The sequence below is a fragment of the Canis lupus genome, chromosome 24, assembly GCF_048164855.1.
Source record: "Canis lupus baileyi chromosome 24, mCanLup2.hap1, whole genome shotgun sequence".
Taxonomy (NCBI): domain Eukaryota; kingdom Metazoa; phylum Chordata; class Mammalia; order Carnivora; family Canidae; genus Canis; species Canis lupus.
Genome location: NC_132861.1, coordinates 42160000 through 42173739, shown reverse-complemented (window position 1 = coordinate 42173739; position 13740 = coordinate 42160000). Strand labels below are relative to the sequence as shown.

Below are 13740 nucleotides of genomic sequence, written 5' to 3'. Positions count from 1 at the left end.
CACTAACCAAAGGCTATTTTATTCACCAGTTAAAAGCACTCATTAAAATGGATTTCCAGTTCATCAACCACGACAAGGTAATAGGCTCATGATGGGGGGCATGAAGCAGATGTTTGCTTAGCAACTATGTTTATCAAAATTCCACCACTAAAAAAAAAAAAAAAAAAAAAAATTCCACCAATCTTATCTAATGCCCAAGATTTCTGCCTGAGGAGAAATTCTCTGACTTCTTTCTACTGTAAAAGATTACGGGAGAGCATGACCGACAGGCTTGCCGTACTGGGGAGTGTACTTTTTTTCCTCAGTGACCCCGCCATTCCAGCTGACATGAAACTTAACCTCCTTGCTTCAGTGTTTTTAAGTAACCATTACCATTCTCTTTACACCAAGAAACCCAAAGACAAGACTCAAGTCCCTGTGTTTTGACCTGTGATATATATTTACTGTCACCACGATTTTCCTGTTTTCATTTTTAAGACCAAAGGACAAATGGAGCATGGGGACATTTGATGAAAAGAAACCATCAATCTTCTGACTTGCTTTTTTCTTTTTCCTCCAGCAGGTTAACCATCCATGAATTGTTGCCGGACATCACCAAGCCATTCTTGGGTTTTTCCCACAGTAAACCTCTGCTGCTTTGGATTCTTCTCAATGATGAAACCATCAGAGCCATTTGTCATACCTTATTTAGCAGGACCAGATAAAAATATAAGCCTCAGCGCGGTAAGTTTAGTAACATGCTTATCTTAGATTTATATCTTGTTAGAACAATGTCTAAAGCCTTGGGTAAGAGCAAAGTATCAGCACTCAACACAGTCTCAAATGTGAAAAATAGGCCTTAATGATTTCTATTTGTCATGTAAAAATATAAAACTTCGCCACCACAAAAATGTGGTGGCTTCAAAACAATCTGTCAGCTGTACAAAAACAATACTCCAGGATGTCACTGCTAATTATCATGAACCTAAAATAAAGCCATGCCTACTTATAACTACAAACCTTAGAGGATAGTATAAGATTTGGGGGGAAAAAGTTAGGAAAAAGTATATGCAAAAAAATCCTCTGAAGCTTTTTTTTTTTTCTCTTTATGTACCGATATTAAGGCTGTTGTTAGCTTTCAGTTAGGTCAGAGGATCTAATCCTAAGGAGCCTATGAGTCAGTGGTTCTCAAAGTGGGGTCCTCAGACCAGTGCAAGAGCATCATTTGGAAACTTGTTAGAAATGTCCATATATAGGCCCTGCCCTGGAACTACTGAGTCTGAAAATCTGGTTGTTTTAACACACCCTCCAGGTGAATCTGACACATGCTAACATTTGAGAACCATCACTTTAGTCACTGAGCAATAATAAGATCACACAATTCGATTTATCTAGGGGAAAAAATGTCACACCCATTTTACGGGCTGGTTATTCAGCAAATGCGGCATCACAGTTGTATCTCCCATGGCCTTCCTCTCCCAGAAACCATCCTCATGTTCCACCCTAACTAAGGAAATTCTGACCTCTAAACCAATCCACCACTTTCCCAATTAAAAAAAAAAAAAAAAAAAAGCACATGCCAATCTTGAATGCCAGTAGGTGCAAAGAGGTTTGGCTGGGAGATAGCTCAGGGCTGGATTTATACTCCAGAGCCAGTCACAAAAAACAGATCTTGAAGGTAGCTTTTGCTGGGTTAGTGACTACACCTAAATGTCAAGAAGATCCAGAATAAAGTTCTACCAAACTCTAAGAACATTTAGGTAAAAGGTGACCTGAAAACTCAAGGAGTAAGGGCACAGAGTAGGTCAAAATGAAGGACACTCTCAGGCTTAGTAAACTGGTGGGTTTATGTCAGTGATCTGAGACCCTGGGATTTGAGAGGGTCAGCGAGACCCTGAAAGAACAGAGATTTAAGAGGGCCCACCCCAGCCTTCTTTACATGATCTTCCATCCACTATAGATCTCGCTTACAGAAGCGAAAATAATTATGTATTATTGGTGGACTCAGATGATTTGCTGATACCACCAGTGTTTCCTGGAAAACCATGACCAAAGCTGATTTAAACCAGAGACATACTAAGGGGTTTCTCATGGCTCCTCCAAAGCAGCCCAAGAAAAAAAAAGGCCATGAATGCAGAAGAACAGAAGACAGACTAGTGTTCCCTCTTCTGATATTCAGTCTGGAACTGGTCATTTGGCCTATGTGTTTCTGGTCACCCAGATGATCTCTAGATAGCTGCACGTTTTACATACTGATGTGAATCAAAGGTAAATATGGTCAGGTTCAACCAGTACTGAAACATTCTTGTTAACCTTATTGAAGAAGGGTAAACTATTTTAAAAGGACAGGCAACAGCAAGCGAGCAGCCCTACACGGCCCTGGGAAAGCTGGTAAGGCTAACATATGCATTATGGCCTCTTTCCCAGCCTCAGTGGCTTATGTAGATCACATTCCATTTTAAAAAATGAAAGAAGCAGGGATGCCTGGGTGGTTCAGTGGTTGAGCATCTGCCTTTGGCTCAGGATGTCATCCTGGAGTCCTGGGATCGAGTCCTGTGTCAGGTTCCCTGCCGGGAGCCTGCTTCTCCCTTTGCCTATGTCTCTGCCTCTCTCTCTCTCTCTCTCTCATAAATAAATTTTAAAAATATTTAAATAAAAAATGAAAGAACCAGATAACTAAGAATAATAACTGCTCTTTCTTTATATCTGGAGGAAGGAACCCACATGTTAGGAAGATCTATGATTTTTGCACTTTGTTTCCTTGAATTTCAGCTCCCATAGCTTTCCACCATATTGTCAGAAACTCATGTGAAGTATCAAATTGATGTGGGGCCAAACGATATGTCCTAGGATGGATACATGTCATCTGGATAATATATATCTGTGAGATCTATGGTGTGTTTCACTGCTGGTGCTTTTGTCCTCACACCCTCCCCATTTACTCTTACAGATCACAAATGAGATCTTTCCAATTTGGACATACTCTTATCTGGTGCTGCTGCTCCCCGTGTTCATCCTCACCGACTACGTTCGCTACAAACCAGTCATTATCCTGCAAGGGATCAGCTTCATCATCACCTGGTTGTTGCTTGTATTTGGTCAAGGATTAAGAGCCATGCAGGTGCTAGAGTTCTTCTATGGGATGGTCTCTGCCACCGAGGTGGCCTACTATGCCTACATTTATAGCGTGGTCAGCCCGGAGCACTATCAGAAAGTGAGTGGCTACTGCAGGAGCATCACACTTGTGGCCTACACAGCGGCCTCCGTGCTGGCCCAGCTCCTGGTGTCCCTGGCCAACGTATCGTACTTTTACCTCAATGTCATATCCTTGGCCTCTGTCTGTGTGGCCTTTCTTTTCTCACTTTTCCTACCAATGCCTAAGAAGAGCATGTTTTTTCATGCAAAACCCAGCAAAGAAATTCCTCCGAAGCCACCAGGAAAAGATGCTTTCTTAGAGGAACCGCAAACGGATCACAAACCAGTCTACCAAGAAATATTCACCCTTTCAAGGAACCAAGATGATGGTCCATTGAGCACTCCAAAGCCAGGAAATGTAACTTTGAGAGTTTTTGTGCAGTGGTTCCAAGATCTGAAGGGTTGTTACTCCTCAAAGCATCTTTTTTACTGGTCCCTGTGGTGGGCCTTCTCCACAGCAGGTTTTAACCAGGTTTTGAACTATGTCCAAATCCTGTGGGATTACAAGGCACCATCCCAAAGTTCTACAATCTATAATGGAGCAGTAGAAGCCCTGGCAACCTTTGGAGGTCGGTATACCAGACTATCTTTTCGATGTGCAGGAGAGATAGTCTTCCAAATCATAGTCTTAGGTCGATTGGTTGTAGTGATTTCAGCACTGAATACCAAAAAAGAAAAGAATTTTTGCCACAAAATTTAAAAGAGGGAATGAACATAAGGGAAGATTGACATAGCTATCCATGGAAGATAAAGTTTTACCAATCCATATAAACAGGGACTGCAAATTTGTGTCCCATTGGCTGAACCTGGTTTGGCCATAAAGAGTTGAATGCTTTAAGGTTAAGCTATCTCATCACTTTCCTCTCTAACTGCTCTGTAACTCTGGTCTTTAGAAACTACAGTTTGCAAACCATTAATAGAAGTGGCAAACAATGGCTCATGCCCACCAGAGCTAAAAGTTTACATTTTTAAGAGGTTGTAAGAGAAAAAATAATATATGACAAGGGTTGTAAAAATAACAAATCCAGGCAAGCAACCAAATAAAAACAAAGAAGGCTATGGGATCCACATGCCTAAAATATTTACTACCCAGCCCTTTATAGAGTAAAGATCTTGAAATCAATGTAGTGGATTTCTGACCAGCATTTTTAAATCAAAGAACAGAACAGGGACACCTGGGTGGCTCAGTGGTTTAGCACCTGCCTTCCACCCAAGGTGTGATCCTGGAATCCTGGGATCAAGTCCCATATCAGGCTCCCTCATGGAGCCTGCTTCTCCCTCTGCCTGTGTCTCTGCCTCTCTCTCTTTCTGTGTCATAAACAAATAAAATCTTTTTTAAAATGTGGCTTTAAAAAAAGAACAGAATAGAAAATTTAGAATAGAATACATTGTGGCTTATAAGGATAAGTTCTATTTTGTGAAAATTCTGTTTACATACTCATATGTATGTACTAGTGGACATATAAAATATATTCCTTTTTCAGACTGTGGCCAAAGATATTTGAAATCTATTCTAGGAGCTACTTTATCATTTCAAAGTTCCCATTGAGACAACTTAAATAATATATTTATATCTCTCCTTAACTCTACATGTAGGGATTTGGCAAAGCTTGCTGTCTTCTGATTAAGATTATTTCCCGGACTCAGCTTCCTCATTCCTTACCATATCCAGATATTTGTTAGAATAATAGTGACTCCAGACTGGATTCTTACAATCTTCCATCCCATCTCTTCTATACAGCGAGGTTATTGTATTATCTTGTATAATTTTCTCTCTGCCCTTTCCTACATTATATACTTTCATTCATTTGTCATCAGTATGAACCAGTAAGAACTGTGACCCTCCACGGTAGCCACTAACAAATAGTAATCCTTGCCTGTGGAGAAAATGGCTGTAAAAGACAAAGTGTAATAGAAAAGGAGAAAGGCAGGTGGGGGGCGGGAGGTGATATGGTGGGTGAGACAGGATATGTCTCACCAAGAGGCTATGTATGTTCCTGAGCATTTACTGCTTCCTCTTGAGCTGACTGGTAAGCGTCTGCTTCAACCTTATTTACCTATAGGCGGATTTCTGATATTGCATTTTGACCAAGAGGATGAGGCAGTGAGACTGAGTGACTTTGAGTAGGTCTCTGGGGGAAGGAGGTTTTCTAGCTTCTGCTACAGGCTTCACCCTTCAACCTTGTCCTAGGCTTTCTACTTTCCAAAAACTTCCCTCCTGGTTGAGAAGCTATAGTGGTTTGGGGCTTCCTAGATTCTTGTCCCTGCATGCTTCATTTCCCCCCAGAACATAGTTTGTGAAGCTTGAAATTCTTTTCCAAAGAGAGTGAGGTGAAGAGAAGGAGGGACGATGGGCTGACACAGAGTTAATGCTCTAAAGTCCAAAGGGTAGAGCCCAGAGCTAGCTTTGAAGTGAGCCCAACAATGCACATGGATTTTCCTGACATAACAAAGCTTTCACATCAAATAAGACTTTGAAGATAATATTTTTGAAGTTGGGGTGTTCCACACCCACATATTTGTTGAACATTTCAGGGTCCATTGTTGAGGTAATATTCTTCTGACTTCCCTTTCTAAAAATTCCATTTTGACTCCTAGAAACCTGTTCTAGGATTTATTTACCTTAAATCCACTTCCTCCCTAAGGACTTGCTCCTCAGGAAAGGGGAGAAAAAAAAATCCTCTCTTCAGATAATGTGCCCTTACTGAGGGCATCTGTAGAAAAGGTAAAAGGTTCATAAAATTAATTCTTTAAAAGCCTTCTAAATATAATATTTCTTTAGTCTCTTTGTGATAGGGAGGACCCTAATTAGTGTCAAATTTTTAGGCAGAACCAGGTGAAGAAGGACTGGTCTGCTGGCCTAAGCCTTCTTTCTTTAAGAAAGAAAGCTAAGGGTAGCAGGAAACCTGACAATTGATTGCTTCATTCACGGCACAATGTATACATCATAAAGCATGTCTACATAATGAGCATTATTAAATGAATTTGTCCTGGCATATGTCTTGTGACTACATATAGGGCTTGGGTCAATTTTCTCATCCTCAGCATTATTGACATTTTGGGCGGGAAAACTCTTTGTCCTGGGGCCTGTCATATGCATTGTAAGATGTCCCACAGCATCATTGGTCTCAACCCTCTAGATCCCCTTAGCATACTACCACCAACACCAACACTACCCCTGCCAAGTCATGGCAGCCAAAGTTGTCTTCAAATAGTGCCATCTGTCCCCTGAAGGGCAAAAATTCCCTTGGGAGAACCACTAGGTTATAGTTAGTTTAAATTTGAGTTGGGGTCAGCACTTTTACAATCCTTATCACACTATTAAAACTATAAATTGATAAATCCAATTTCTCCAGTAGGCTATATTATTTTCAAGAGCAAGGATCCAAAGTTGACCACCATATTTTCCCACAGAGAAGCTCAAAAGTGTTTGATGGGTGGGTAGGTGAAGGAATGAGTCAGCAAATAAAGAGGGGAATGATTAAACTAACAAATGAGGGGAAATTGTAAGGAGAGAATTCTTGAAAAAAGGTTTCGTATCTTTCAGGGATTTGAAGACATTTTCAAATCGATGTTATAGAGAAGATAGAGAAAACAGAGGTAAGGACAGAGAAAGAGAATCCCTCCTTGCTAGAGCATTCATAGCATGGGCACAGAGAAGGACATGGTAGCAAGGACTGGCATTCAATTTGAAGAACTTGATGCCTCACTTGGTCACCAAGTATTCACAAATGACCATTCCTTACACTGTGCTTTGTCTTGACTGAACTTGAGTCAGGCTCCTCTCCTTATTATAGACGCCTCACATTTTGCTTGCCCCAACTCTGAGTAAACACAACATAGTATGGAATGTGCCCCAGCCCCCCATCAGCTTCTCCGGAAAATTGACTGACCACAGCAGGACACTTTCCTGTCCGTTTCCACTGATCATTTCCCCTTGCTTGTCCAGCTTCCTCTCCAAAGATCTTGCTTATGTCTACTTGCCCTACAGAGAAGTGCCCTTACAAAAGAAAACCCTTTTTCTATTTGATTTCAAGATGCTTGCAGATTTTGGCAATCACAGCGTTCTCCCTATTGCAAGTCTTTCTTCTGAATAAAGCCTCTTCCTATCAAAGTCTGGTTTGGTTTTTGTTTGACATCAGATTTCTGAACCCGAGTTTTATCTCCTCAAAGGGAAGAAGAAAGAAAGAAAAATGGCCTCTATGGGGCCGTTCCAGTCTGTGATTTATGGAAACCCAAATTCAGCTGGTCTATTTCAAACTTTAAGAGAAAAAGATATGTACACTTCACAGAACTAGATCAAGTGATTTTCATTCAATCCAAGTTCACAATAAGTCAACATGTTTTACCATAGCCTGGAAATGCTTCAATGTCTATCCAATGTGAATTTTAACAAAATGGTGCCCTACTTTGTTACGTGTGGATGACAGGTTGTACTATACATCGGTTCCTTTCTTTCCAGGGGCTCTGGCTGCCTTCACAGCAGGCTGTGTGAAAGTCAACTGGGATCTCCTGGGAGAGCTGGCCCTGGCGATATTCTCAGCTGCAGATGCAGGTTCTCTATTTCTCATGCATTACACGACTAATATTTGGGTGTGCTATGCTGGTTTTTTGATCTTCAAGTCAAGTTACATGCTTCTCATAACAATAGCAGCGTAAGTATTTATCATTTCTTGATCTAAATCTGAAGCAACGAGACAGATTTATTTATTCATTCTTCCAGTTCTTCTGAATAGCATTTGCAATGTTATATTTAATGTTTAAAATAAGACACAACAGAACTATATTCTTATTTTAACTGACTTTCTCTTGGGACTCGATTAGGGTTATTAACCCAGTAAAAATCATTCAAAGTTCTCACAACTAATAAACAATGATATACTCTGAGGTTTTGATTTTTAATGTTTTTATACTGTACTTATTTAATGGAGTAATTTTATTAATTTTTTCTTTTGTAGTCTTTTTTTAAACACTTAGCATGAGATCTATCCCTCTTAGCAGATTTTTAAGTAGGTATTACAAGATTCTTATCTCTAGGCATGATGTTGTACTTCAGACTGCTAGAACTTATTTATGTTGCATGACTGAAAGATACATATTTATACACATTAAGTAGCAACTTAATTTTCCCCTCTACTCAGCCCCTGGAAACCACCACTCTATTATTTGCTTCTATAAATTTGATTATTTTAGATACATCATATAAATGGAATCATGCAACATTTGTCCTCCTATTTAGTGTTCCCAAGATTCATCCATGTTGTTGCATATGGCAGGATTTCCTTCTTTTTAAAGGCTAATAGTCAATTGCATATATGTACTACATTTTCTTTATTAATTAATCCATCTATAGACATTTAGGTTGTTGTCACATCTTGGCTATTGTGAATAGCAGTATAACAAACATGGGGGTGCTCATATTTCTCCTAAGTTCTGGTTTCAACTATTTTGGATAAATACTCAGAAGTGTGAATTTCTGGATTGTATGGTCATCCTATTTTTATTTTTATTTTTTTTTTAGATTTTATTTATTTATTCATGAGAGACACAGAGAGAGAGAGAGAGAGAGAGAGAGAGGCAGAGACACAGGCAGAGGGAGAAGCAGGCTCCTCGCAGGGAGACCGATGTGGGATTCAATCCTGGATCCTGGGTTCATGACCTGAGCCAAAGACAGATGCTCAACCACTGAGCTACCCAGGTGCCTGGTTGTCTTATTTTTAATTTGTTCAGGAACATCCATACTGTTGCCCATAGTGGCTGCACCATTTTATATTCCCACCAACAGCGTACCATTGTTCCAATTTCTCTGCTTTGGTTTTGTTTTATTTAATAACAAAATAAGATGTGATTGTATCTAATAGTGATTCAGTTTAGTTTTCACTCCCAATTTTCCCTACCTGCTTGAAAAATCACAGCACATCTGTTTCTTCAAATAGTTTCAGGGCAGTTGTAGAAGTGAAACTGTTCTATAAAACTACATATAAAGATAATAAATGTTAAATCATACAGCAGTTTAAACATAGAGAATATTTTATCTCAATTAATTAAAAAAGAAAGAAAATGAGCTAAGAGAAGTGATGAATGCTGCCTAGAGAATATCTAAAAGGATTAGGTAGGTGTTACTCATCATTTCCTGTGTGGTAATATGTTTAATTTTAATTAGAAAGTGGATCATGGATAAAGCAAACATCTGAAAATATTTTTCCTCGACTTAACATTATCAGCTGCATAATTTTGGCATGCTCTTTGGATTTAAACTTTTCTTAGAGGCCTATGGAACACCATAAAATATATCAATATATGCATTATGAAGTCCCAGAAGAAGAGAACATAAAGAGGAAGAAAAAAAACACCTGTAAAGAAGCAATGGCCAAAAAGTTCCCAAATTTGATCAAAAGCATTAATTTAATTTATATATCCAAGAAACTCAAACATTCATTTAAATCATTAATTTACACATTAAAGAAACTCGCCTGTGAACTCCATGTAACTTACAATTGGGGTTAACTCCACAAGTTTGTTATTTCTTTACTATTTGTCCCAATTGTTCATTTGTCTTTATCCCTCTTTTGAAGTTAATTGAGCTTTCTTTTTGTTTGTTTGGGTTTTTTTGAGCTTTCTTTTTAATTCCATTTTTATTTCTTCTATTTGTTTTCCTTGGCTAAGTCTTTATGTTTTTAGTAGGATTAGGTTTTTAACCCATCAGTTTTTCTTAAATTAATATTATACTACTTTGTGTATAAATACTTTACATAATTCCATTTACTCCCTGTCCCTTGTACTGTTTTATAGATTTCACTTCAGTTTCTGTTATAAATGCTACAGTACATTATTATTCTATTTGCTTTAAACAGAAAATTATATTTTTAAAAATTAAGACAAGAAAAAAATAATTTGCTCATAGATTTGCCATTCCCAATAGTTTTCTTTCTTTTTTTTTCTTTTTTTTTCTTTTTTTTTTTATAGATCCATGTTTCCTTTTACTGTTGATTCCCTTCAGCCTGAAAACTTCCTTTAACATTTCTTGTAGTGTGAACCTCCTGGTGAATAATTTCTCTCAAATTTTATTTGAAAATACATTTTATTGTCATTTAAGTATATTTTTGCTGATTGGAATTCTAAGTCAATAGTGGTGGGGGTTTTTTTCCATTCAGCATTTTAAAGATTTATTATTCCATTGTCTTCCAGCTTGCATTAAGGAGTTCATTGTCATTCTCATTGTTGTTCCACTAAATGTGATGAGAATTTTACTTTTGGCTACTTCTAGGATTTTCTGGTTTATTTGATTTTCGGCAATTTAACTATACTTATGTTTTCTTTATGGAATAGTATGATTTTTGGTTTATCCTGTTATTTTCTTATTGTTATTTCAGTCTTTTCTGATCTTCAGCATACTAACAAGGAGATCTCTACCTTCCCCCACTTTTATGTTAGAAATTATTCAAAATGTTTTATTTTCTCTTAGCAATCTAACTCTCGATTAGGAAAAAGGACTCAAGCCAAACCTAAATTAGTTTGGTTTACTGCTCCATGGCTACATTTAGGAAGATGGAGAACTTGAAAATTAGTAAAAATAATTTTTCAGAGTTATTTGTACTGACCACAGCTTCCACACAGTGAAAAAGTAAAAGTATATTATTCTTGAATATTTCAGAACATATTGGCTCACAGCCATCTGCATTTCTATTGCATACCATGAAGCAAGTCAATATTGTTCTTCTAAAGAACCAAATAGGAAAATCTGGAAAAAAAATAGTAAGATTAACTGTCAGAATATAGATAGTTCAGGAAAACTCAATCAACCAAAATGTTTTGGTGTGTTAAGAAATTCTCAGAGTGATTTATCACAGACATGAGGAAGTAGAGGGTTAAGCCACATGAATAATAAGAATGCTGAGATTCTGGGAGGCCGTGAAGATGGAATTCATATGCTGATGGTCAAGCTTTTCCCAGACAATATGTACAGAACATTCTACATAAAGCTCAGTGATCGTCTTTCATCTAGTTTATCAATTCAGTCACATGATTGATCTTAGTGTCAGGATATACACTCATAGTGGGGCAAAGAAAAGAACTTGACCTCATAGATCTCTCAAATTTGGTGCTAAATGAAATTATCACTCCCATGTCCAGCTTCAGAATACTGATAGAATATCATCTGTAGGTGAATCCAGTCTCTGTAACTTCATTCACGTCTTTTTACTATTCTAACTTCTAAGAAAATTTTAAAATAAATTTAGTACATGTAGGATAAATGTATTTCTAATGTAAAGCGTTAGTGTTCAGATTTGGAAGAAATTCTATGATCAACCATCCATGGTTTCAACCATCATGTGATACAAGAAGTTCATATTAAAAAAATATGATTAGTCTATAAAAGAAGATATTTTTCTACTTCTTTTTCATGATAAAAACTGATAAATTTAATTAAATATTAGTCAAAGCAGTTGTCTGGGTTCAGTTACGTATTCCCTGTTGAAGTGTAAGCTCTGTGAGGGGAAAAATCATGCTTATTCATTGGTATGCCCCGATACTTATCCTTGCTTCATGATAAACATTTGGTTAGCATTTCTTGAAAAAAAAAAAAAAAGCAATGAACAAATACAATAATACAACATAAAGAATAGTAACTTTGAGCTATTGATCTTTTTAATTTAACCATTCTATTTTTATATTGGCACAAAATAATGTGTTTTTTAATGCTTTATAAATTGTTCCTATTACTTTCCTTTGAGTTATAGGGTAAATTGGTAAACACCAATCCCATAATGTCATGATACATGGAACGTAAATGATCAAATAAAATTTCAAATTGGTTCAATCTTTAAATTACAGACTATCCCAGAGGCTCATGTGTATTGAATGCTAAAAAATGCCTAACAGAAGAACATGAATATAATTCTCTTTCCAAGAGTATATTAGCCCTGAGCAGTGTACTCTGCATCATAGTTTTATGACTCAGGAAGAGCTTTGAAATAAAATTTTAGACAGTATGATTCCTTGTCATTTCAGTTACCTGGAGAAATACTTTTTGGGCTTAGACTGAAAAATCTTAGGATTCAATGCCACCCTCAGCCTGACGTCAGCATTATGACTCCATATGAACCCCCCACATATAAAGGTCTTATCCAAAACCAAGTAATTGCTGATGCATTGTTTAAGCATCTGTACTGATTAAATCAAGATTCCAATCTGAAATAATTTGCATACTGAAAGGGAATCTGCCGTTTGATGTAATCTAGGTTTTAAGAGCATCTATGTAGTGTAATATTTTTTTCCAGAGGAAAAAATTGTTAGCTGAGCAAGGAACCCCTGAAATTATAAGGCCCATTTGGACCACGTGTTATATTCACTTTGTGGAATCTAGGGTTATTTATAGGTTTTGTTATGTTTAGTTGGTAATTTTTTCACTGAAATAATACATTTTCATTGAATCACATGATTTTTAAATGCTTATATTTGTCTTTTAATATGATGATTTGGGGAAGGGATGTTAAAACCCATAGTTAAAACTTTCCATTTGCTTCTGTATTTTTTAAAATTTTATTTATTTAGTTAGTTACTTATTTATTTAGTTATTTATTTACTTGAGAGACTATAGAGAGAGAGCATGAGTAGTGTGGGAAGACAGGGGGAGAGGGAGAAGTAGACTCCCCACTGAGCAGGGGACCCCACACAGGGCTGGATCCAAGGACCCTGGGCCGAAGGCAGATGCTTCACTGACTGAGCCACCCAGGTGCCTCTGTTTTCTTATTTTTGAATAAATTCGAGTCATAAGTATTTTAGCTGAATTAGATGGAAGAATTCAAATGTATGTATGTCAGTCTTGCCTGACTAAATTTTAAAAACCAACCAATTCAAAATGAACTAATTGCCAGATTGACTTGACTGTGAAAGAAAATAATTTGTGTGTTTTCTAGAAAAAAAAAATTTACCTATTAGACTCTGAAACTTCTAATGTAGACAGTCAACGATGCGGTGAACAGCCTACAAATAAGTAAAAACTCATCAGATTGACTTTTGATTTATTCATTGATATGTCTAGGTTAAAAAGTGACTCCTACACCATATCCACGTCCGATAATGTTCAGTGTTCCCTTATTGCAGAACATTTGGAATATTTGGTTTAATTTTAGAAAAGGTTAATTAGTTTTAAATTCTCATAATATATCACATCTCATGGAATGTTAAAATATAACACTTCACTATGCCACTTACCCTTGTTCCTTTTTCTCTGCTGGAAGAGCTTTTTAGCAGGAGACTGCCAACAGAGGCCTGGGCTTCCTGAGGGGAGCCAAATCTTGGGAACAACACAATTCCCTTCTCTGTATTTAAAAGCTTACCTATGAGGGTGCCTGGGTGGTTCAGTGGGTTAAGCGTCTGCCTTCAGCTCGAGTCATGATCCCAGGGTCCTGGATCCTGGAATCGAGTCCTGTGTAGGGTTCCCTGGTGAGCAAGGATATGTGTCTCCCTCTCCCTCTGCCACCCCCTCCCTTGCTCATATGTTCTCTCTGCTTTCTCTCTCTCTCTCTCTCTCTCTCTCTCTCAAATGAATAAAGAATCTTT

At 37.5% G+C, this 13740-nt stretch overlaps 1 protein-coding gene and 1 long non-coding RNA gene across 8 annotated transcripts in view; one reads left to right on the top strand and one right to left on the bottom strand.

Annotated features, from left to right (window-relative positions):
• The window catches only part of LOC140616111 (thiamine transporter 2-like), a 42186-nt gene that overhangs the window by 18252 nt on the left and 10194 nt on the right, over positions 1-13740 (top strand). For 6 of the 7 annotated variants that reach the window (XM_072796526.1, XM_072796525.1, XM_072796524.1 and 3 more), the window contains 3 exons: positions 560-723; positions 2930-3743; positions 7637-7829. In XM_072796526.1, coding sequence (XP_072652627.1) covers positions 574-723; positions 2930-3743; positions 7637-7829 — 1157 coding nt within the window. In that variant the 5' untranslated portion in view covers positions 560-573. The remainder of the gene's footprint in view (positions 1-559; positions 724-2929; positions 3744-7636; positions 7830-13740) is intronic. The other variant, XM_072796521.1, reaches the window with a different exon arrangement.
• Positions 434-13640, bottom strand: LOC140616113 (uncharacterized). The gene is made up of 3 exons (XR_012016643.1): positions 13518-13640; positions 9072-9148; positions 434-682 (listed from the first exon to the last, which is right to left on the bottom strand). It is a non-coding gene; the product is annotated as an uncharacterized lncRNA (long non-coding RNA).